Source organism: Rhagoletis pomonella, unplaced genomic scaffold, assembly GCF_013731165.1.
Source record: "Rhagoletis pomonella isolate Grant_MI unplaced genomic scaffold, Rhpom_1.0 Rhpom_scaffold_00002, whole genome shotgun sequence".
In the NCBI taxonomy this organism is placed as follows: Eukaryota; Metazoa; Arthropoda; class Insecta; order Diptera; family Tephritidae; genus Rhagoletis; species Rhagoletis pomonella.
This window is the reverse complement of record NW_023458556.1, coordinates 42,259,361-42,286,225: the sequence shown is the minus strand read 5'-3', so window position 1 is coordinate 42,286,225 and position 26,865 is coordinate 42,259,361. Positions and strand designations below refer to the sequence as shown.

The window sequence follows — 26,865 nt, the reverse complement described above, 5'->3', positions numbered from 1 at the left end:
CCATGGTTCCGGTGCTTTCATCACGAGACCACCACTACCGCCGCCACTACTCTTTGAGGCGCCACACAAATGCGCACTGTCACTGGTTGCAAAAATGCAGTGAAATACTGAACTGGTGTGCATTTTATGCTCAGTGGATTGCCTTTGGCTGCACACCTCCTTGGGCTCTTCCCAATGCGTTGAGCGTCGAAAGCAAAGTTACAGAATGGCTTTAATGTATTTGGTATTTTGAATGCTTGGTTGTTGCCTTTTACTTAACGCGCAGCAAATTTGTATGCAAATTTTTAAATTTTCAATGCGTTCACGGCGTTGGCTGTAGTCTGCTTTCAGGCATTTGCACTTCGACTCCGGCTGGCTTTGTGTATATGGAATCTCACGCTGCGCCCTTAGCCTTAATTCTAGTGGGGTGAATGTTTGTATGCTTAAATGTATGCGTGTATATATGTACTCGTACGTGTAGTAATTAAATGTAATGCAGGAAAAGTTTTGATTACACTTAAATCGATAAGTATGTACACCGTATCCATAAATACTCGCACACTCGGCAAACCAGTCGTGTTTGTGTAAAATCGTATTTATTTTTGTGTATTTGTATACATTTTCCCACGATTTGCTTTCATATTCATATTTGTGTTGCCCACTTACGAAATGTCTAATTTGTGCTACCTTTTATGGCTTTCCGGTGTAAATTGCTGGTAAAATTGTTGGCTGAACTTTGTTTGTTATGAGAAAGCCCAAAATTAATTGCATGCATAGCGAACAGAGGAAAATTCATTAAAATTGCTTGAAGAAAAAATTATTTCGTTTTCTTTCATCGTTTTGAAGTGAACTAATTCAGAAAAAATTCAAACTCTAGTTATGTAATTAATTTTTAGGTTTGTATGTATGTTCATATGCGAAAAATATTAAGATTTCTGGCGGTATTTTCAAATCGGTCTAACTGCCGTAAATCTTAGAAACCTTTTGACACTTTTAAATCATACTTGCGTCACTGTAGATCTTTTGAGTTCCTTGCGTGAAAACTAAACGATTTTCGTAAACCTTTTTGGTGGTTAAATAGATGTGGGGTGAAGTCCAGACAATAGCTGGCATTATCTAAACTTCCCAGCCAGCTACTTTCAATTTCTGCTCTGTTACTAAAAAACTATGTTCCTATCTTTTAATTTTACTAAATATATAATTTCAGTTATTTAATTTAATTGTTTGATGGTATGCCATCGCCTGTTTCACCCGCAGTATTTGTGAACAGCAGAGATCCGTATCAATTTTTCGGCCATATTAGACGATTTTATGATAAAATATTCCTTTCTAACACCACGAAACACTATAGACTTTGCCACCGTTTGTGAAACTTAACTTTGTTTCGTTAAACAATTTTATTGAGCTTGCAAAAAAAACATAAACAAAATTTCATTAGAAGCTCAATAAAAGTGTTGAATATATGTAGGTAATTGTTATAAGGCCATAAATAACAAACACTTTTTTGGGTTTCCTTAAATACCTTCTTCGCAGACTGTTGCCGTAAGTAATTCAGTTTTCAAGTCTCGTTCAAAGTTGCCTGGATTGCAATTTTTTCGCCAACGATTCACATCCGGAAACTGGGTTCGATTAAATGCACTGTTGATATCTTACAAGCCGCTACTGTAGATTTCGATGGCCAGCAAACTCGAAAAGTATGGAAAGTCGCGAAATCTCAAGGTCGCTTCTTTTTAAGATTTCATGTTGCGCCTCTTTGACCTTAATGTGGCATATTTTAACAATCAAAATTTAGTCGAATTATTTCAATGAGAGACACAATTGAGCTGGCGAACGGTATAGAGCGGATTCGCACTGTAAAGCTAGTAAGCGAGTAAGTAGCGCTGTACTTTGTATATAGAGCTGTAAAGCATTAATTACTTATGCAGCACTACAAAAGAAGAAATCTGCAAGTTTCCTTGGTTTTTTTTTTTCTAGAAACATCTTGTTTTCCGGGGTAGACGCCTAACCTCAGATTGAACAGCGCGAGACTTTAACCCCAACTAAATTTCCTATCTTCTGGAACCGTTCCTCTCTCGGTTATACCGTCATGTATTTCGTCGGAAGATAGTTTAAGCACGAATCTTTACATTGGCTGCAGTCCTGATGTGTGGATTTAAAAGAGACTGATTCTTTATATTTTGACGTTTTGGAATGCACCCATCTTTTCTGGAGTCGTGCTTTTTCTTAAACAATTATTGCATATTTTTTGGTGTTTTTTTTTCAACTACCTACAGCGCGAAATTTTATGCTTTCATTTTCAGCACTCTTTAATATCTGTAATGCGTTCCCAAAAATTTTTTACCCATACAATCAGTGTTGCCAGAACTTTTTGGACCGACCGGCTAGATTGGCAAAAAAAAGCGGCTAAAAACGGCTAAAATGTTTTAGTGAAAATTCACATGCTTTATTTAAATAAATCGCAAGAAACGAAAGACTAGTTAACACCATTAATTTATATCGAGTGTATATTCCTCATCATCAAATGAATCACTATTTTATATATCACCTGAATTCATTAATTTTAAGAGATCGTCATCTACAGTAAAATTATGGCAGCATTTTTTTCACGTTTTAAACCGTATCTTATATATAAAATAGCGTTTAACGTTTTAACGCACATTGGATTTCTTTGCTTAGTTTTTATTATATTCATTGAACTAAATATTCGCTCTACTTCTGCATTACTTATAGGCAAAACAAGAAAACTAAAAACTAGGTTGGAAAGGTCAGAAAAAGGGTTTTCTCCTAGGGCATTTCGAAATTGATAAACTTCGGCCCAAAATTTTACAGTTGAGTCTAAATTACTCAAGGTATGTAACGTTAACCGTTGCCGTTGGATGTTATTTCGTCGGCATTATATTTGTGTTTTTGTTGCTGTAGTTGAACAAATACTTTTGGTTTAATTACTCTTAATACATTTCCAACCGAAAAAAGTCAATTTTTTTAGTGTGGCAATATTTGTAGGGAGGCGTTGGGCGTAATTCCTTTATTAAAGTGATAATAAAATAGCGACCATTTTCTCGAATTTTTTTTCTCGGCTTCGTGGTCAAAAGCGTTTGTGCTTACTTTTGTTTTTAAATACTCTTCAAAACTGTGATAAAACTGAGGAAATGGAGCAAGGTATGGTTCCAACGGGGAGCATATAGGATCAAATGTGTCCGCGCTAATAACCACTAGGGAGCATAGATGCGAAAGTAAAACATTGAGTTCATTAAAAATCTTCATTGGGTCTGCATTATTGCCTTCGAACAACTTGTTTACTTTTTGCACCTGAAAATTAGGCAAATAGTAAAATCGGCTAAAAACGGCTAACTTTTTTTTACAAACCGGCTAACAAATCGGCTGCCGGCTAGATCGAATTTTCTCCGGCTAGTTGCTATCAATACCGGCTAAATCTAGCCGGAAAACGGCTAAAATGGCAACGCTGCATACAATATTCATAATAAAATTATGAAGTTTTCGCTTTGCTAACAATTTCCTTTCATTTTCTTTTCACTCTTTCCATTGCAGCATTCGAACAAGAATAAATCCGTACGCATCCATCAAACATTTTGCGCCACGTCACGCCAACGCTTTTGAAGTGGCAACGACACAACCAACAACAAATATACCTTTTCTTAAACAGCCATAACTTCACAGCAAACGCATCCGTCATGCAGTACAACGCGTACATTTCAACTCCATTTACCAAAGCAAGATTTTGCTCACCTGTAGCTACAACGACAACGTCAATGTCTGTACTCAACCACCTGCGTAGCTTACAGCAATTGCTGCTGCCACTCAAAATCATCGTTCTCCTCACCATCGCCACGTCGTCGTCGATCAGCGTAACGCAGGCTAAACACCTGTCAAGCGTTGACATTGTAGGCAGCGACGTTGTGGCGCTCGACGATGTCGCATATTCTGTCTCGTTGCCATCAGTCTCGTCCTCATCTTCCTATTATGGCGCTTATCAGAATCAACGATTCGCCATGGAACCACAAGACCAATCGGCTGTGGTGGGTGCACGTGTGACGTTGCCATGTCGCGTTATCAATAAACAGGGTGTGCTACAATGGACCAAAGATGATTTTGGTTTGGGCACCTCACGTGATTTGGGCGGTTTTGAGCGTTACTCAATGATTGGTAGCGATGAGGAGGGCGATTACTCGTTAGACATTTATCCGGTGATGTTGGACGATGATGCGCGTTACCAATGTCAAGTGAGTCCAGGCCCGGAGGGTCAGCCAGCAATTCGGTCTACATTTGCGACTCTAACAGTGTTGGTGCCACCAGAAGCGCCGAAAATTACACAAGGAGAAGTAATCTACACGACGGAGGATCGGAAGGTGGACATTGAATGTGTTTCGGTGGGCGGCAAGCCAGCGTCGGAGGTAAGTGGAGAAAATGTATTAAACAATTATATTTTATGTTGGTGCTGAGTTCTTAAATATTGTAATTTTTTATGAGCGCAATCTAAAATAGGATCAAAAATCCCTCTAGCAGGCCTAAGCGTGCCCCACTCCTCAGTTGGATGTAGGCTGGCACTTGCTTTTAACTCTACCCACGTACACCATTGTTTTTATATGTATATGGGGCGTTCCATACCAAAATGGACGGGGTTCACACTTCATGTGTTTGATTTTTTTCAAATTTTTAGGGTAGATGGACAAATATAAAACTGTACAAACAAAAATAAATCGATTTAATAATTTTCCAAATTTCTCGAGAACGTATAACAATTCTCTATGAAAAGAAATATGTTTTAAATATTTTTTCTTGAAAAATTTTTCACATACAAATTTTTTGATAAAAAAAATTAGTTTCTGAAAATATGCCATCTCAAAAAAAATTGACAAAACCCACAATGGTAGCTCTGAGTATTGCGCAATATTTAAGTATAGTATTACGGGGTGTACTCTACAAAACTGCATACATACTCACAAAAGTTAAAAAAATAAATAAAAATAAAAATTGGTAAACTTGTAATGCACTCATTTTACTCAACCCGGTGTAAAAAAAAATTCTTAACTCAAATTATTGTAGAGTGCACCCCGTAATACTATTCTTAGATATTGCGCAATTCTCAGAGCTACCATTGTGATTTTTTTTAAATTTTTTTTGAGATGGCATATTCTCAAAAACTAATTTTTTTATCAAAAAATGTGTATGTGAAAAACTTTTCAAGAAAAAATATTTCTTTTAATAGAGAAAAACCATTATATGCTCTAATGTTTTTTAAAAATATATTAATCAAGCTCAAATTTCATATTTACTTGTTATTTATGTTTATCCATCAACCCTAAAAATTTGAAACAAATCAAACACATGAAGTGTGAACCCGTCCATTTTGGTATGGAACGCCCCATATACATTAGAGTGGTCCTTAATGTAGGAAGCAAATTTTTACAACTAATTTCCTAACCCGCAACCCTTATGTCCATGCTACAATTGTCGAAGATATCACATATAAATTTTGGTCCCGATTGGAGATGGTGAAGTCGTATCGCATAGGGGACAAAGTTCTGATTCCTCTATGGAGACTCAAAAAATTAAAATAAATTTTTTTCATCTAAATAATACCCAAAATCGAGACTACTATAGTCGAAGATATCACATATAAATTTTGACCCCGATAAGAGTCGGTTAAGGCGTCTCGCACAGGGGTCAAAGTCCAGATTACCCTATGAAAACGTCTTAACCGACTGCAATCGGGACCAAAATTTATATGTGTTGTCTTCGACTTTAGTAGTGTCCATTTTGGGTATTAAATGAAATTTAATTTTTTGAGTATCCATAGAGGAATCGTCATTTAAAGTACAAAACGACGATATGTGATATCTGTGATCGTGGTATTACCGATTGAGGGGGTGAGACTGAAAAAAAAAATCGTTAGTTTGATTTTTAAGGACCACACTAATATACATACATACTTATATTGAAATATTCTTCAAACGCATAAGCCAACAAAATCCATTAGCATTACTCAGTTTATGTATCTGCAGTCATCTTTTATTAAAGCCACGGTACAATTTAAAGGAACAGCTAATTGAAAACTGTCCGCATCCAGGTTGAGGCTGCAAACACAACCAACCATACATACCATAACTACTACGGCCGAATTATTCAACATTTCCCGTAAGCACAACCCACTCAACGTTCATTCCCTTCGCTGTTGCACTCCAAATCCTAAACACACAAATAAACATATATTACATTTACGTAAATGCCAGCGGCTCATACCTGTGCAATTTGTTACCGTTATCCAGCTATTTGGTAGCGCGACATATTTACACAATTTATGTTTTAATTTGTTATCTTTTTTTTGTTTTGTGCCACGCTACCCTCTATTGAACGACTGTCTTTGTATGTATGTATGTGTAAATCTCCACCCCAATCCATCCAACTGTCATCAGCATAAAGCTAACCACACATCATCAGACTTTTACAATTTGATCCTCACACGCCCGCTTATCCTTTAGTCCTTTACTCATCACTCGTCACACTGTTGTTTTGCATTCTCATTCATTTGTTCGCTCACACATTCACTCACCTCTGTATATCTACTGTTTATTTATTTGTTTTTGTACTTACTTTTATTTGCAGATAACGTGGATTGATGGACTTGGCAACGTTATAACGAGTGACATTGACTACACTACGCTGCAGATGCCGGATGAGCGTCGCTTCACCGCCCAATCGATATTGCGGCTGACACCGAAAAAGGAGCATCACAATACGACATTCACTTGTCAGGCGCAAAATACGGCAGATCGTACATATCGGTCGGCGAGAATACGTGTAGAGGTGAGTAGTGAGTAGTGAGTACATACGAGTATGTCTGTAGTTGATTGCGAAAATATGTATACGCACATAGATATGTATGTACGGATTTGTGTATGCAAACAAAGCTTTGTTTGAATAAACCCAGCTAGGATTTTGAAGCATATTCGGGAATAAATATATGAGAATCGCTGATGGTTTACAATATTTATTGTGGAGTGTTTGGTGACATAGTGAGGAGCATTTGCTGATATTTCTCATAGTTTAAAACTTTGTTAGGTCTAGTATTGTTTCTACCCACAAAACCCCCGTTTTCTAATAACTCAGGTTAATACTTTTCACCCAATTTCCTTTAGTTCTAAGTTTTTATGAATGAAAAACTTTGGTTCTGCTTTTGAATTAATTTTATTTGTTGTCCTAAGCCGAGAGCCGGCTAGAACTAATGACCATGCGATGAGCATAACATTCTTGCCAGAACTTCCGCCGATAAGATTCTCGCATTCTTCACGGGTGTTTGCTTTGAGTGCTTGAAGAGTCTGAGGCTCTGAGGATAGTTGATATAGACTCGTGACTTATAAGGCCCCATAAAATGAAAAGTGTAACGGTTAAATCGGGCGATCTTGCCACCACCGAGAGTTTAGGCGACCCAAAAATATACTTCTCAGAATTCCATTTAAGGCTCATACAAGAGGGGCCTCTGTGCCGTCCTGTTCGAATCACATGTTATCGAGTCCCAATTCGCCCAAATTGAGGAAGGTGAAGGTCTTCCAGCATGGCTCTGTAGCGCTCACCATACACAGTAGTCGTTTAGCTCGCGGCGTTTTCGAAAACAAGGCCCGATGGCCATTGCCCCAGAAGTAGTAGTAATTCTGCTATACACAACTCTAAAGGGGTGGCAATAGGCCTCGTCGCTCATGATGATTTTCGTTGAAAAGTTGTCTTCTCCAGTGGTAGAGATTCCGGATATCTTGGTGGACAACGGCTGATATATGAGTGTTGTCTGCACTTTGTAAGCGAACATCTTCAAGTTTTTCACCAAATTTCTCTGTATAGATCGCCGATCGCTGTCCAATTTTGTGGCACGCCATCTTATCGTTATAGGAGGTTCTCTACGCGACACTCTCAACAGGACGGCAGCACCGGCGGTTGCCAGAGCGGAGAGCATCTCTCAAACGACCGCGAAATCTGAGCCTACGCAGCATCAACAAGAATGAATTATTCCGAAAAAAATATTCCGAGCTTTCTGAGAGTCCAAGTGAAATTAGTATTTGCAAAAATTAAACCATCTTCCAATAGAGTAATGACTATGTCTTCCACACTACATCGGCAGCGAAATTCTTTATCCGAGAGTAGCTGAAGCAAACCGTCTAATATGTATAAGGCTCCATAGCAAGTGCGACACGATTCCCTTGTTGGCAGATCGCGTAAATCGAATGACTTAAGAAAGTGCTAATAAAAAAGTGCTATAGCCGCAAGTTCAAATATTGAAATATATTGGATGTGCAGGCTTTCCCTAAAATGGTGGACAAAGCTGACTTTGTCTCTAGATTGTCAACAGGCGGGGCCATTATGAGTTGCCTAACTGACAAAATTAGGTTGCACTTTTGGTGCTTTTTTAACCCGCTTCTCACAAGCTTACCAATAGAGTTCTCAACCAGACATTAAATGAATCGTGACAATATAAATTCTGTAAAGAAAAATATTTCGGGAGCCGAAAATCATCCGCCAAAAAAACGTTTATTTGCCTAAAGTACACGGCAAAAAATAAATGTTGCGCAAACCAGCTTAGGGGGGTCTGCTAGGATTCGTTAGTATGGCTAAAAAACATGAGGGGATTTTAATTGGAGAACCATCTTCTGTGAATCACAATGGACCTATGTGACTTCCGAGTGAACTCCTATTCAGAGCTGCCCGCACAATTTAATCCACCATAGAGAAGTGTTTGATAGGAAAAACCCTGCGCCAAATATTTCAAGCTAAAAGAGATTAAGTTGAGGAATAAACGCTTTTTGCTAAAAAAAAAGTCGGTGACTTCCCTCGTCGAAGTTATCGCCAGGGCTAAAAGCTTGATTATGGCAACTTAACTTAACTTAACGGAACTTAGAACTTAGAAAATCAAAGTGAAACAGATTCGAAGTGGTATTAAGTTTCGGCTGTTCAATTAGAAGCAATCTCCATTTAAGATAACTTTTAAGTGAGAGCCTGTAAGTTACGTTAAGTTGCCATACTCATACCATAAGTCAAACATTAAATTATTTATTTATAAAAATAAGCACTGACGCGCACACTCATATCAACTTAGCATACGGTGGCGAGAATGTAAGTAGGGAAGAGACATTTTAGCAAGTTTTGGCTATTTTTCCTTGTTAAAAAATTGTTTATTATTTTTTATGAAAATAAAGCCTTTTATATTGACAAAACATTTGAAATCAAATTTTCAAACTTTGTACAACATTTATATAAATTCGACGTATTTTAGCAAATATTCATTAAAATTTTAAACTATTTAATCCGATTTTTTAGAATTGTTTTGTGTAATCAGTTTTTTCGGTCATTAAATTTTATTATCATAAAGTGCAAGTTTGAAGTAGCTAGGACTTGCCGTTGATTTTTGGCAATTTCTTGTTCTCGAATTTTCTTCCTTACAAAGTATGTCGACAGGTTTTTTGTATGGAAAAAATTAGCAACACCTTCCACAAAAAAAATGCCAAAAAAATTGCACATAGTTATAATAAACTTGAATGGGCTACAAAACTGCAAACTCAGGAATCAAAATAAAAATACTCAAAATTGTGATGAAACTTTGTCGAATTTTTTCAATTTTTGTACAAAGTTTGAAATTTTGATTCGCATAGTTTTTGTTAGATAACGAGCTATACTTTCATAAAGAAATAATAAAAATTAAATAAAGCAAAGTGAAATAGAAATGCTAGAATCTCTCTTCCCTATTTATATTTTTCCCTCTGCACTTAGCTCTGAATTTAACTGCTATGAAAATCCGTATCACTAACTTTTACAAGGCACCACCATACCACTTTTCTAAAAACTGTCAATTAGATAATAATGTATGTATACTCATAAAAATTATTATTATGTCGTTCGGTCATTATAAATAGTTTTCAACGCCCATGGCAGTAGATCAAACGTGAAAATTAATCATACACAAAGTTAATTGTCTCTTTGCGACCTGTGTGGTGGCCACATTGGCGCCTAAAGAAAAATCCATCCAAATACGGTTATATGCACGAATAAAACCAGTTTAAATTAGAGCTTTTGCTTTGCTGTCACAGCTAATGATTAGTATTCAAAGCAATTTTCTAAATGTTAGTTTTCTAAATTTTCATTTTATTTTTTCATTTCTTACAGGTAAAATACGCGCCAAAAGTTAAAGTGAGCATAATTGGCGGTGCGTTGGAGGATGGCCGTATACCGGAGTTTGCACAGGTGCGATTAGAGTGCAAAGCGGATGCCAATCCCAGTGATCTGCGTTATCGTTGGTACATCAACGACGAACCAATTGTTGGTGGGCAAAAAACCGAAATGGTGAGTTAGTTACAACAAAAGCATTGAATACATGTGTACGTACAGTATATGAAATAGAAGCTATACATAGATAGTGCTTAAAATTAGTGCATAGCAAATGCATTGAATTGAAATAAATTTGAATGCGCAGCATTAGAAGGGGTGTCGGCTCGTTGTGGCATAGCGCAATGCGGCACAAAGTAAATGGGAGCGTGCGCACTGAATTGGTTTGAGGTTAATGCCGAGTGGCAGTTGCAGTTGCAGACGTTTGCATACCGCTAGCTGAGGTTTGTGTATGCACCGGAAAATGTGGCATTTGTTGGTGTTGCTGCCACTACCGTTGCACTATACATACATAGTGCATACATACATACATAGTTAGTACATCGCATATCACAGGCCAATCAATTACTTGATTGAACGCAACAACTAGACTTGCCGCATTAAAAAGCTGGTTACTCACGTCGCAATACATGTGATATCTAGAGCAAATGGCGCTTTTCGATTTTTTATTTTTATATTATCTTTTGCTGCCACAACGATTACGCCAACTATGATTGTTACGTGTTGCAAGCGAGAAGTTGCAACACAAGCGTTGTGTTGAGGAAAGCGTAAAACGTGCAGAACTTCTTTGCAGTCAAGCGGTTAGAAAGTAGTAACAAGCTTAAATACATAGCCGCTGCAGCTCTCTTACAGCATGCGCATTTAGAGCGGAGGGAAGTCTTTGCCGCTATGATCCTAATCAGTTGGTGCGCCATAGCAAATTGCAAGCCATTGGAAGCTGTACTGCCTGAACTGCATTTTTTGTTATTCTTGCTTTTTTTACTTTATCTCAGTCAGCGCACTCGCTTTGATTATCGCAGCTCATTTCGTCGGCGCCTAAGTAGAAATTAACTGCACTCAACGCGTCATCAGCAGCAAGTGCTGCAACATTACAAAAACCTGCCTACAACAATAAACAGCAATTGGTTTGTAGCAACCAGTTTGCTGACTGGAATTCTAGTTTCATCACTGCAGTAGCTGCGTCAATTAGAAATACGTACTGCAGCAGCCGTTCATTAGCCAGAACTGTACGATAATTTAGTAAAAATACGGGCTTACATATAAATATGCTTTTATATAGCAATGTATAATGAATATGTATGTATCTGTTTCACCAAATGCCACATTTTTACTACTGCCGCTAGTACCACCCATAACCTGCTGCAGATGCTCGTACCATTCCACTTCGCTTATCCTACGTTGCTCTCCTTGCAACTAATAAATAGCTAAATAGCCTCCGACTCCTATTTGCCACTCCACTAGCAACCAGTTGATCAGCAGCTGCTAGAAATCGCTCCACAGACACAGTCGACTTCCCGATTGCATAAGAATATATTTGCATTAGACTGCACCAACTTACAAGCAAACAAAAAATAAAATGCATCTTACACCCCTGAGTCTAAATTTTTTTGCAAGACGATTTCAAAAAAATGTGTTCTTCTTCAAAAAGTACTTATGTATATAGTATAACAAAAGTTTAATGATTTTTGGAGAGCTAGAATTTACTGGCATTAGGGTAGTAAGAACTGGGATCTAGTGGGTAAGTACCAGAACGGAATATTTCAGGTCAGTGAACTTTTAAACAAAAATAAAGTATCTCCCCACGACAAGAACATTGGTATATCATACTTTAGGACAGACCTGTTAAATAATGATTAATAATCATAATGATTAAATACCATTACTTGCACCTTTTTAATGAATAGTAATTAATTATTTTCAAATAAAAAAAATAACTAATTGATTTATTTTAATTACATGATTATTTTGTTATTTTTGATTACTTTCATTTATTTTTGCAATTTTCTAATTACGTGAATAATATAATTATTTGATAATTTGAAATTATTTTTGATTTTTTTTTTAATTACGCGATTAATATAATTATTTTATTATTTTCATTATAATTATTATTTTTTAATTACACGATTAATACAATTATTTGATTATGTTCAATTATTTTTAGTTTTTGTTTTCAATTTTATTATATATGTCAACTTGTGAATAATACATTCCAACGCAGTTAATATACATATGAGTAGAATAAATACAGTATCATAAGATAAATGCATAAGAAAAATAACAAAACGCAAAAAAAAATGCAATAAAACAACACGGGTGGCTTTGTAATTTTATTTGCTAATTTTTTATCACATAATTGTCCATACTACAACAAAACCGCATACTATGCATACATCAGAGTTCCAAATTTTGTGTAAAACTTTGGAAAATTCAACACTTTCGTCAATATACATACAGTGGTGGAAAAATAAATTTGGACACGATATTTTTTTTTAAATTTTGCCTGTTTTTTCCGTTTATTTAATATTTATTATTTTTTGTTTATAAAATTATAGCTCATTCTCTAACAAAAACCATATAAATTCATACTCCAAACTTTGTAAAAAAATTATAAGAATTCTGCAAAATTGCAAATAAATTTTCAACTTTTTAATCAAATTTTTTTAATATTTTGAGTATCTAGTTTTATAGCCCGTTAAGTTTTAGAAGAATGAAGTGTATGTTTTAAGTTGCTAAAAAAATAGGGTTGATTTTTGGCAATTTTTTAAACGCATTTTCTTCCATACATAGTATGTTCGAAATTTTTTTTTGTATGGAAAAAAGTGCGTAATATATTCATAATAAAAATTACTAAAAATCTACGCGATTTTTTAGGAACTTCAAACTTGCACTAAAATTTAATGGGCTATAAAACTGCATACTCAAAAAAATTCTAAAAAATCTGATTCAAACGTTTAAAATCTAGATGGAAATTTGCAGAATTTTTATAATTTTTGCACAAAGTTTTAAATATGAATTTATCTGGTTTTTGTGAGATAATGAGCTTTACTTTTATAAAAAAATAATAAATATTAAATAAACGAAAGAAAACTAGGAAAAATTTGTTAAAATGTAGTGTCCCTGTTTATTTTTCCACCATTGTACATAGTCCACTTCGTAATAAGATTTGTTTGAAACATTTGAAGGTTGCAGTTTGCTAGACCATAGAATTGTCGTAAGGCAAAGCGCAAATTTCAAAAACCTGAGAACTACTTTGATTTCTGCTAATTTTTGATTGAAGGCGTTTTCTATAAAAAGTTCTTTCTAACAATATTAATGAATAGCAAAGACAGTTGACAATGCCTATAAGAAATCATTTCTTGCTTGTAAACTACAGTAGAAGCATTTACTCGTACAGTGACTTTGGTTTCAGTTATTTAATGTTAACTTATAAAAATTTGCCTGCCAAACAAAGCTTCATCTATTTGAAAAAATAACGAAAAATAATCATATAATGAGAAATATTCACATAATTGAAGATAATCAAATAATTGAAAAAAAATCAAATAATCAAAAATAATCAAACATTTAAAAATAATCAAACAATTCAAAATAATCAAAAAACTAAAAAAAAAACAATTTGATTAATTTTGATTATTTCTAATTATTTGATTAATTTCTATTCGTTTTTTAATGACAATTAATCATGATAATTTTCAATTATAATTAATTATTATGGGTTATGTAAGAAATTTAAAATAATCATTAAAATTAAACAATGCAAAAAAAAAATGATAATTACTGATCGTAATGGAAATTTAACAGCGCGGCTTTAAGATCAGACTGTAAATGCGAAATACTTGACAAAAAATATATATATTTTTTCTAAATTGAAATTGTTGATTCTTTTTTTTTAATATTCGTAATATTTTTCGAGGTAATATTTTTTTTTTGGAATTTTTGTATATACCGTCCAAGCTTTAACCAAAAACATACAAACCACAGTTTCAAACAATTTTTTTTTAAAATTTGCAACAAATTTTCGTCGAAATTTCAAATTTTAAATCTGTGTCTTTAGCAGATTTTTGGATATGCAGATGAAGTGCAAGCTTCAATCCGTTAAAAAATCGCGTTGAGTTTTGAGACTGCTTGTGAGGTTTTTTATATAACAAGTGCAATTTACAAAAACTGGCGTTGACTTTTTGAAATTTTGTTGCTAACCACATTTTATTTCATAACAAATTCATGCTTATATGGAAAAAGTGCAAAAATAAGTCACATAAAAAAAATCTCAAACATCAATGGTATTTCTTAGGCGTTTGAAACTTGCATTGCTTTAGACTAATAGCCTTATTCATAAAAATAAAGTAGCTTTTCAAAGGGTTTATAAATTGAAAAACTTATGAAAACTTCAATTTATAAAGCTCTTCAAATCTATTTTATTTTTTATGAATAAGGCCATAAAACTATATGGGCTAAAAAACTGCGTTTACTAAATTTTCCTAAATTTTTTATAAGGTCTGAAACTGTGATTTATATCGATTTAGTTAAAGCTTGGGCTGTATTTTAATAAAAAAGAATTCCAATATTTAATAAGAAATCAATACGTGGTCGCTTGTTTGAGTCAATGTATTTATGTATATATACATAGTATCTGTGCGTTTGTTGGTCAAAACTGGCTGTTAGTTCTCGTAATTTATTATGACCTGACGTTTAGAAGGCGCTGAATTCAACTAAATGCAGCTGAATCGGAGGTGAATAACATACATACTTATGTAACTACATAGCATGCCTAGCAGGGTAGTATAAACCGGCTAAATGGAGTTGTACGCCACGATCGTTGTGCGCGTTGGTCTTTAAGTGATTGGTAAATCTGTTGTGACTTTCATTTACAGTGCTGCATGCTTTATATTTATGACTACATATTTGCGTATTTTTAATCACCGCCAATGAAATGCTGCAACACGCAGACATAATCGCAGTTGTGGTGCACTTAAATGGCTATGCACAAGCTGGGAGTGCAGAGCGAAGCGGAGTCAGCGCTGCTGAAATTAAACACTGGCATTAATTTGCCATTTATTTTAGCTACTGGCAGAGTCGTTTTTTTGCTGCTGTACGTACGTACATACAAGAATAAAGAGGCAATTTTATGCGAACAAAATTAAATGTTACTCATACGCCCCGTGTGTTCGATGGACTCGGGCCAAATGCGAATGTATGTACTAGTAAATACATAAAGAGAGGATAAAAAATTTAATAATGAAAATATAGTTTCGGTTGACATATAATTTAAAAAACTGTTTCTTCGATCTCGTTAGTATGGGATTTGCTACTTTCTTGCTTTAATGTTTGTTTACAAGGAAAATAATTATATTGGGTTATTTATTAAAATTGTAAAGCAGTTTTAATTTTTTTAAATAATTTTCATTCGATTTTTAATTTTATGGTACTTAAATATGTACGTATTTTTTTGTAATTTTTAGATACGTATTTCATAAAATCTACTTTTTCCCCTAGGTCATTCGCAACGTCACCCGAAAGTTCCATGATGCCATCGTCAAATGTGAAGTACAGAATACAGTGGGAAGGAGTGAAGATAGTGAAACGCTGGATATAAGCTGTAAGTAAATTAACAAATATACATACATATATAAGAAGAAAGTTTCTTAAAAACATCTACTATCCCAAATATTTAAACTAGATATATATATATATTTTTTTTTTTAAAATAACATGATGATAAAAAATTTTTGAATTTAAAAATTGGCATTTATTAGAATTTTTCCGACCGCATACAAAAGCAAAAAGTGTATAATAACCCGCCATCCCACTACTTCGAAAGCTTAATTCGCGGGCATTTTTATAAAACTAAAAACAGCCAATGACACCAAAATTCTTCCCGCCTTTATGTCAGCGTCATTGCAAAAGGCTTTATTTGACAAATTCTAAATTTGACAAATTTCTCTTTATAAAATTAACATATGTATGTACGAACAGGAATGAACTAACAATCCCAATATTTCTAAAATTTTTAAATTTTGTTTTGAAGTTTGATATGAAGGTAATTCCACAGCAAACTAAAGGGATGTTTAAAATGCACATATCCGAAAAATATCATATCGCTACATAATTTTGATAAAACCTCGAGATAAACATCGATAGATTTGTCGATTACATTGTGGTAATGGTATCGATTTGTTAATATATTTATATCAACATTGAAAGATTTATAAAAACAACATTGGTAAATGAATATATTGACATCGACATCGTGGGCGAAACGGAAAGATTTATTCGAGACGAAAACACGTGATAAATATCGATAGATTTATCGATTCATATGTGGCAATGATATCGATTAATGAATATACTTAAATCAACTTTGAAAGATTTTTAACAGCATTGAAAGCGATGTCGAATGTATCGATGAAATTTCGATATACATACATACATAGGTATGGATAAATTAGTATATGAATGGTGACACCACGTCCGATGCCATCAAATGATTCCAAAACGAAAACTTCTGAGTTCCATAATTTTAAACTCGGGTTGCTAGCCTAATCGTACTATGTATAACCATATTTAATCATCACAATACTTAACTTACGCGGCTTTTACCACTAAACCCCAGACGTTCTTCCACATTTTTTGAATTTGGTTTTTTTTCAACAGATGCTCCCAGCTTTCGTCAGCGTCCACAATCTATCGAAGCAGACTCAGGCACTTTGGTGACACTAGGTTGCGAGGTGGACGGCAATCCCACGCCAGATATTGTATGGATACAACATCCCAGTGATAGGGTAAGTCCAACCGAAAAAAAACACTATCTTCAGTTTATAGGTTAAATTACATAAATTCAGATATAATATTTGGAAGAAGACACCAATTTTTTTATTTCGGCATGATATTCGAAAATCTCAAAAAAAAAATTCCGGAAATTTTGAACTCACGGAGAAGTATCTTTTTTCAATTGTTTGCAGTTAATAAACTATTTGTTAGAGAAAATGAGATAAGGTACCAAAATGAGAGTGTGAGATAGATCAAAATAAAAAAAGATTTTACATTCAAAAATTTGCATTTTTTTAATATTTTTTTTATTAACTATACCAAGTTCGCTTTTTATTTTTTTCCAAACTGAATTACGCACATAAAAAAAAATAAAATAAAAATCGAACATGGTAGATATAGTTAATAAAAATAAATAAAAAATAAATAAAAATCAATTTTCATTGCAAACATCTTTTTATTTTAATCTATCTCACACTCTCATGGAAAGCCGAGGTAATTACGCACATTTTGATACCCTAACTGATTTTTTCCGATAAATAGTTTATTAACTGCAAACAATCGGAAAAATATACTTCTCCGTGAATTCAAAATTTCGGGATTTTTTTTCGAGATTTTAGAATGTCATGACGAAAAAAAAAATTCGTGTCTTCTTTTTTTTCGATAAAGAATGTAAAAAAATATATTTCACCCCAAATATATATTGAGGTGTAAATATTGTATGGAATGACCCATATGTATAAAATTTTAACCAAACCAAAGAATACCTCGTAGAATAACAACTCTTTCTGTGACTTTTAATACGGAATAGAAATAAATATTTTGCGCTTACACATTTGCTTGTGCTTGGCCGATGTTCTCCTTCAATTTGTTGTGTGCCCCTTGATGTTGTCACACAAAGGGAAGGGGCTCTACAGTTTTACTTTGCCTCCGAAAGTCGAATGGTTATCATGGCAGAGCACACTCAGCGCCATTATTTCGAAAAAAAAATGTTGTTTGGAAAATAGAAAAAATACTTTTATACTCGCCTTATTTTGCAGTCACAGCAACAGTCTCAATAGATACTGTTCCCTTATACTATACCGCAAATACCCCAAACAATTTTGCTCAACTTCCAAAATATGAGTGAAAAAACTTTCTAGTCTAAAGTTTACCAACCTCACGCATGCAATCGACTTAGCTACAAGTATATTAAAGATTTATAATATTATTAAAAAGAAAGCATAAATCACATTTTGCCCCTAATTTATTACTTATCATTTTCTCTTCCAGGTTGTTGGCATCAATTCCAATCTCACCTTTACCGTTAGTAACGAGACAGCCGGACGTTATTATTGCAAGGCCAACGTGCCAGGCTATAAAGAAATCATTAGCGACGCATACGTCTACCTGAAGGGCTCGCCCACTATTTACTCATCACCCTATCAATTTAGTTGGGTGGGCGATACGGCGCGCATTGAATGTTCGGCCACTTCAGTGCCACGTGCACGTCACGTCTCTTGGACATTTAATGGTCATGAAATCAGCGCTGAATATGGACACGACTATTCAATATTGGTTGATCCGGTGCCAGGTGGTGTGAAGTCGACACTGATCATTCGTGACAGTCGAGCGTATCATTATGGCAAATACAATTGCACTGTGGTGAATGATTATGGCAACGATGTGTTGGAAATCAATTTGCAGGCGCAAAGTGAGTATTCACGTGCTCTTATGTACACACATATATCTATACATACATATCAATGCTTGTGCGCTTTAAATATATATTTAAATATGTGTAAACATGAAGCACCTGTAACTGCGCAAATACGTGAGTGAATGACACGTGTGGGAATTTAAATTGGATATGAAAAAGCGGTTGAAGATTGAAATCGATTTTATATCGTTGGAATTTAAACGCACTTATTGTACATATCGAGCCTTAACCGCCAAAATAACGTAAGCGACATTTTTTTTCAAAATTTTAATTTTAATGCAGAAATATGCCCAGGGCATCTAGATGCATTTCTGCATCAAAAAGAAAAAAAAAAAAAAAAATATCGCTTACGTTATTTTGGCGATTAGGGCTCGGTATATTCTTTAAAAATAATTTTAATTGGTACTTCTTATATTTTTTTTCTTCTTTTTCCCCTCTCTTTTTCTAATTCATCAGAAGCCATCTCGCCCATGATGATCATCATTGGTGGCACTTCTGTCGTTGGCTGTGCCATGGTGCTCATCATAATCATCATTGTCTATTTTAAGTGTAAGAAACGCACCAAACTTCCACCAGCCGATGTAATTAGCGAACATCAGATCAGTAAAAATGGTGGCGTAGCTTGTAAAATGGAGGCTGGCGATCGTACTTCCAACTACAGTGACCTCAAAGTGGACATCTCCGGTGGCTATGTACCCTACGGCGATTACTCCACACACTACAGTCCGCCACCACAATATCTCACCACTTGCTCCACCAAATCGAATGGCAGTTCAACAATACTCCAAAATAATCATCACAATCACATACAACAACAACATATGCAACAAAGTCTACAACATCAACATCACCAACAACAAACACCACCACCACAATCTGTGCCAATGACTTACCTATCGAACGGCAGTGCGAGTGGCAGTCTAACGAGTAGTATTGTCGGTTCACGTGAAATACGGCAGGATAATGGCTTGCCAAGTTTACAATCGACCACAGCCTCCGTGGTTAGTTCGTCGCCGAACGGAAGTTGTAGTAATCAGAGCACAGCGACGCATGTCATCTCCAGTTCGGTGGCGATGAGTGTGGATCCACGTTATAGCGCCATTTATGGCAATCCCTACTTAAGATCGTCGAACTCGTCGCTGCTGCCGCCACCCACTGCGGTTTAGGAGGTGAAAAATGTAATTTAGCGAGGAGATGATGACGATGATGATGGTGTAAATGCATAAATAGTCGCGTAGAATTCAAAGACTGATCTCAAGAGCATTCAACTTCGTTTAATCAGACGCGTTGGCCGACGGCATACCCGCTGGAGAGCCAGGTAAGGGTTGGGGTATTTCAAGCTTATGTTAAGATGTTTTATGTACGTATGTATGCATTTGTATTTTGAACAGCCTATGCTGTTTATATATATGGAATTTAGAAAATATGCATTTAATGTCTCAAAGGATTTAAGTTGGTTTAAGCCAGAATAATGTGCAAATGTAACGATAACAAGCCTTCAAGTGTGTGCTAAGTTTTTCCGATTCTGGAAGTAGTTCAAAGCTATTTTAAAATTTTTTCCGAAAATTAGCTACCCTTTGCATAAATATACAAAAGTATTTGCGTGCTTAAAGTGCGAAGTATGGTATACATACCATACTTTTCTTTTCTTCTATGAAAAAGAAAATAAATATTTCCAAAGTACATAAATTTTTATGTTACGTATGAATCTGCCCGCATTTGCGCTGCCTTTCTACCAAATTGCCATGCACTTGAAATTTGCCTCATCGCATTTTCCTGCAATTAAATAAACATAACTCTAGCAATCTCTCTAGCCATCACTGCTCTGCCTGCATCAGACTGTCTAATACAAGGTTAAAATGCTCTTAAACTAAATCCCTCGTTGAATTTGGTAGTACATATGTCGTTGTTAGAAGAGAAATTTCAATTTAATCCCTTGACTACAGCAGCTAGCAAATCGTTTGATGTTTTTCAGATAATGTGTCTGTATGTATGTATGAGAATTTACATACACAAAAATATGCAGAAAAGTAGTACGACCATGTACATTTTTAAGTAGATATTTTTGTGAAATTTCCAACGAATACCTGCATAAATTCTTGCATAAAGTTTGTTGAAAACTTTGTGAATACGAATTGGAATTGAAGGTAGAAGTTGAAAGGGGCAGAGGGCTATGGCGATGTGTAGCGGGTGGTTTGTTGAACATCAAATAGGCATTTACGCGTACAACGCTGAAACTTTTTTGGATACCAAAGCAGAAAGAAAAGTAGCTGCGCTAAAGCTGTAACGAATTCTTGTGCCTGTCAGGCGGCAGATACGTGGCGTTTTTTGGCTGATACGGATGCATTGAATTAAAAAAATAAAAATTATAAAACATTCGAATTTTATTCAATTAATCTCGGCAGGAAATAAATCTCGATTTTGGACAGGCCTGTTCAGATGTGCTTCCTTCCGAAAAGGAAAGCTATCGAGGTGCTAGACACAAAGGCAACGCACGCTCTAAGCAGCCACGGTCCAGTGATTCTGGAGAGCTTCCGTCTAATGAACTGTCGAATTACTAATCAGAATTCCTATACAGTTCCTTTGAACAAATTCTTTATATGCCCTTTCCTACATTTCTGAACCAAGTCTATCCTGAAACTTTAGCTTGCCACGAATGCATTGTTCTGAACAGGCCCTTTCTTGTAAATCTAAATAGCTCCTTTTTCGCTTTATTTTGAAGGTCCTTATCTGAACTATAGTGCAGTCCTAAATTGGGATTATATTCACATTAAAAATGTTATGTATCGCAGTCGCTTGCCAGAGCTTGTCCTGGTGATGACATGAAAATCATTGTCAGGAATATCTAACCAGAACCAAGATCAGATGCCCAAGTCAAGGTGTTGAGTGCTAGACCAAGTCTGCCTACTAAAAGGGGTCTAATGAGTTCTTTTATGCTGCAGCCAGCCTAACCTCTGGTACAGAATGCATAAATGTTTATTTTATGAGTTGTTGTTAAAAATTTTCGTCCACGAGGCGCAGAAGTTGTTGAAATATTCAATTGTTCATAAAAACATGATTGAAAAGCAAAAAAACAATATTTTTGTAACGGAAATCATTTCATTGTATAGTTTAATGTTTCTTAATTCTGCAACCAAAAACAATTTTTTTCATTCGGACACTTACATTTAAACCAAAATAAAAATTTCCTAAACAGAATTTCGCAACAAAATTTACACAGTGTACTTTTCCACTACAAAACACAAAAATATTTTTGTAACGCAAATAATTTTATTGTATAGTTTAATGTTTTTTTAGTCTGCACCCAAAAAAATTGTTTCATTAGGGCACTTACTTTCAAAGAAAAATAAAAATTTTCAAAACACTGCAAAAATTTTCAATTTTTGATTAAAAAAAACTATTTGGAATCTTGCAACAAAATTTACACAGTGTACTTTTCGACTACAAAACTCGATGCTGCCTGAATATCATTGAAAAATATTAATCTTGGTAAATTCGAGGCCCACTTGAGGAAGCCTTACCCAATACAAAAGAAAATATAATATTTTGGCGCTTACACTTTTGCTAATTATTTGTGCCCGTTGATGCTGTTACACAAACGGCAAATGGATTTGATGAGGGGCTTTTTCATGCAGAAATACACTCGGAGGGTTGCTACTGCCTGCCGACGGGCGTCCGTTGTTAGGAAAAACAGCAGCAGATAAACTAAACTTAAATTTCATATTTTAAGGGGCATTATTTTAACTGTAGAAACGTTAGCCTCGTCCTTATACATTTCTCTGGATTCTTCTTTGTCAAACGCGCCTCCTGATCGCCATTCTATTTTGGTCTATTCGCTATAAATACTTTTTTTTTTACGTGGCGGGCTCTATGCTTAGCGCACAACCCATTGCTCGAGCCTTAAAATTCAATGCAATTCGACCTGCGTCTCTGGTATACGATTTCTAACTAGTTTCAAAAATATTTATATATACCAGCATATACGTACACACATTCATATACATATGTATATGTATTTCCGATGGAATTATAAAATTTATAATATTTTAAAACTTCCAAGAAAATATTTCGATAAAATGTTAAGATTTATGAGAGCTGGACCGATTTGAAAATACCTCTAAAAATCTAATTAGATGTTTTGATTTCGTTAATAAAATTTATAAATATTTTTAAGCATACCTTTTAAGCTTAAAATTTTCCATCATGAGATGTTTTTTGGAGAAAAACATTTTTAGAAAGTATTTTTTTTATTAATAAAAAACTTGATTTTTGGAGGTATATTCAAATCAGTCCAGCTCAGATTTTATAATTCTGATGGAAAATCAGTACCAATTTTTTTTTTTGTAAGCAGCGTGTTGCTCCTTAACGTGAATATTTAAATATATCTATGATCGCATATACATTTAGTATACAAAACATTTTTCATTAATACTTGCTTTTTCAACAAAATCCTAATTTAGATTTTTGCTTTTTAAATTGATTCTTCAGATTCCAACTACTTAGTAACATACATATGTATGTATGTATGTAAGTGCGATGTAGTACGATTTTGTTTCGATATGATGCGTGCGAGCATTTGTAAAATCTAAGATTTAAATCGCTTTTAACTGAACATTTTGTTATATTTATTTATTTTTTGTTGCCTACATATAAATAGAAGTCCATATAAAGCCTTAAAATCGGAAAATACTAATGGCCAATGAATTTAATGGGAAAATACTGAATATTTCAACAGAAAAGCTGTAATAGTTCGAATGCGGCAGAGCATAGCAATCTGTAGCATTTATTAAATTTGCACGAAAAAACGAAGAGAATTCCGAGAACCGCTTAATGAATTAAAAAAAACAAAAGAAAAATACAAATATAATCGTATATTCCATAAAATGCATTTCTCTTAACTCGAAAATACTTTTGAAATATTTTTCTCTAAAGATTCGCTTTAATTTTTGTATTTTAAATAGAACTCAGCGCCGTTGAAGACTTAATGAATTATAGCGAAAACAAAATGAAAAATAAAAAAGAATACTATTTAGAACAGAATAAAATCCGAGTCCTTGAATGCTACTTTTTGCATACAAAAAAAAAAACTGAGTATACAAGCCTACAATTTACAATTACAATTTATTAGCATTAATAGAAAATTTCAAGTAACAACCTACGTTTATGCATGAGCAGATAGCTCATGGTAGCTGCATAGAAAAAATTACAAAAAATCCACAAGCAAGGTCCTACTTCGAATTGTCAAAATTTTTGCTAACAACTGCAGCATACATATGTATAGTATAGGAATAGAAAAAACAGAAAAACTGATACAAGAAATAAGAGTTAGTATTCTATATGTATGCAGATGTACATTGTAGATGTTTTTGCTTAAACAATTAATAGCCCTTTAAGTTTATGTTAAGCGTTCGCATTTCAATGCCACTGTACCTGATAGTTTTAGGCGTATTTAGTTAATAAGTAGGTCTATAACACATATGCAGCTATGTATACGTACATACATACATACTTGCTTACGTGGTTGATTTTTTTATTTTTTTTTTATTTGAAGAATGCCAGTGAATTTTGAAAGGTATAAATAATTATGAATTGAGTGTGTATTTTGCTACATATGTTTGATTTTAAATACATATTTATATACATATGTTTATATATAATACATACAATTTCCTCTATAGATATCTCCTTATACACCCAGCTTCAGTTGAATAGGCACATATTTTCCTTCAAAAATCAGGTTTATAATTATACTTGTAGGCAGGAGAAGCTTCATGTTGGAAGAACGATTAATTTTAAATAATGGTGTTAAATATTATTTTGCTACTTTGTTTTTATTCGGATTTTTTTATCAAACCACATGAAAAATTTTCTCATTTTTTTATTCACTTAAAAAGTCATATTGGCTCTAACACAAAGAAAGAATTAGTTTGAGGCAAAAAAATCATGTAATTCTTAAGTTCACTATTTAGTACCAATAATCATGACTGCACCGCATAAAATTTTCCGCTACAACGATAAACCAATTGCCAGATATGGAAAAATTTTAATTTTCATTTCATTTTCAGAATTAACAACAAATTCATACAATATGGTATAGAAGCTAGAAGTATAAACTTTTAATAAAAAGTTTTGATTTTTCTGAAACCCCCTATTGAAAATAATTTTCATGAAAGCGTTTATTTGTTGAACTCTCAATTTCAGTTTAAAATTATAGCCATTTACACGACAATCTCGGTTTTTTTATTTAGTTGTTTTTGTTTAGTTTTGATTTGTTTTTTTTTTTTTTGTTTTATTGACGTTTGTTTCATCTGTCTTTCACAATAATCCAGAACACAACCCTAAAATAGGCGAATCTGGGGCAATTTCATTTCAATTTCACTGAAATTCAGATTTATTCGCAATTTTGGGTGACAGGTTTTTGTATGGCCAAGTTGAAATCGTATCGCATTTATAGCGGAAATTGAGAATAGTGTCGAAACTGGGCAATTCGTGCGTCATGGAAAATCATCCAAGTGTATCAAAAATACAAGCATATTTTTCGTGCTTTATCGCATAGACGAGATGGCTACTACAAGAACAAACGAAAGGAAAAAAGAAAAAATTAAGAAATAAACCTCGCCAATCACCTCTTTTAAAATTACTGTATCTTAACTATCTGAGCTCCTAAGGCCGGTTGTTCAATGTCTGGTTATCACTACCTCCCAGTTAAACATCATTATCGACGATTTCGACATCATGCATATAACATGTGATCGAGCAGTCGCTGTATTCAACCGGAGCTTCTACCTCCGATTTATGTAACCAGACATTGAACCACCGGCCTTTAACTGCAGTTAGGCGTTTGTTGGAAATAGGCTATAAAACGAAGCTACTCTGATGCCTACAATTGGAAATAAAAGCTCGGTTATTGAAGAAAAAACTGTGAAAACTGTGTGTGGGTGTAAATCAGTGATGCTCAGAGAGAGATTTCACTCTGTGCGCGTCCATATAAAATCTACAGAGAGCTTTGAATAGTTCCGCCCACGGGCGCATCACTGGTGAAAATACACCGGCGGTGGGTACTCCGCCTTGCACGCGGGCAAAGCACTTTTAAGCATTCTATACATTTTGTTTCGATGCTTGCTGAGTAAAAGCTCTCTCTGTCCCTAGCTGAAATACATATACACATAAAAAAATAATGAATAATTTCTAAAATTGGGAGCAAACATCTTCAAAAATAAAAGATTATCCCTTCAACTTTGCATAGCCTTAAAATAAACATTTAAAGGTCAGATTATGGCAACCTAACATAACTCAACGTAACTTAGAGCTTAGAAAATCAAGATGTAACAGACTTCGTCGACGTTGCTTTAAGCTACTTTGAGTTTCGCCTGTCCAAATATAAGCAACATCCATTTAAGAGAATTTTTAAGTGATAGCCTCTAAGTTACGTTAAATTGCCATAATCAGACCTTAACACTGGCATTCTTTCCAGAGTGGTCACCGCTCTTAAAAACTACCTAAACGAATATTGCTTCGTTATCTTAGTGTCTTACAAACTAAAAAAAAAAATAAATTTAATAAAAAAAAGCGAACAAAGATATTAAAAAACTTAGATCCAAAAATTAAATATGTATGCTTACATACTTACAGATATGTATGTACTGATAAAATATTCTTAAAAACATTGAATATGCATTAATTTATCTAGACGTACTTAGACATCGCTTATAGCTAAAGGAAATTTTTGTATCTGTAATTACCCCCAGTTCTTTGGGGAGTGAAGAGAAACACATAAACCCAGTGAATGCTTTAGTCGTTGCTTCAAAATTAAATGAGCAAATATAAGCGATTTTCCAGTATATACTTAAAATTACAATGTCCCATCACTTACTGCCTAATCTCTATATGGTGAGCGATTGTGTTTGTATGCAAGATTTCATTTGTAATTGAGTAGTTATATTTAAGAGTTGATGCTTTAATTAGAAAATCGGACATAAATAAATTTTATTGTGCCTCTCTTGCTATGTATATTTTAAATATTGCTTTATGCCTCTTATTTAAATTTAACAATTTAGTACATACTACTAATTTGTAATATAGTTTATAAGCAAATGTCTGTTTGTATGTAAATACAATGCGTTTACTCAATATCTTTTAAATAATTAGTTTCTCAAATTTATTCTGATTTTCAACATATTCAAGCATAAAAAAATAACATATTGACATGATAAAATGATTCATTAAGTAATACCGTGTGCATTCATTAGTTC

The 26,865-nt window shown here is 34.2% G+C and overlaps 1 protein-coding gene across 1 annotated transcript in view; it reads left to right on the top strand.

The window, feature by feature from the left end:
• LOC118733631 (irregular chiasm C-roughest protein) overlaps window positions 1-21,709 on the top strand; it is a 70,230-nt gene extending 48,521 nt beyond the window's left edge. The window contains exons 2-8 of the mRNA XM_036463124.1: window positions 3,529-4,391; window positions 6,604-6,804; window positions 10,147-10,323; window positions 15,643-15,745; window positions 16,801-16,928; window positions 18,187-18,607; window positions 19,070-21,709. Coding sequence (XP_036319017.1) covers window positions 3,672-4,391; window positions 6,604-6,804; window positions 10,147-10,323; window positions 15,643-15,745; window positions 16,801-16,928; window positions 18,187-18,607; window positions 19,070-19,779 — 2,460 coding nt within the window. The 5' untranslated portion in view covers window positions 3,529-3,671 and the 3' untranslated portion in view covers window positions 19,780-21,709. The remainder of the gene's footprint in view (window positions 1-3,528; window positions 4,392-6,603; window positions 6,805-10,146; window positions 10,324-15,642; window positions 15,746-16,800; window positions 16,929-18,186; window positions 18,608-19,069) is intronic.
• Window positions 21,710-26,865: the final 5,156 nt, after the last annotated feature.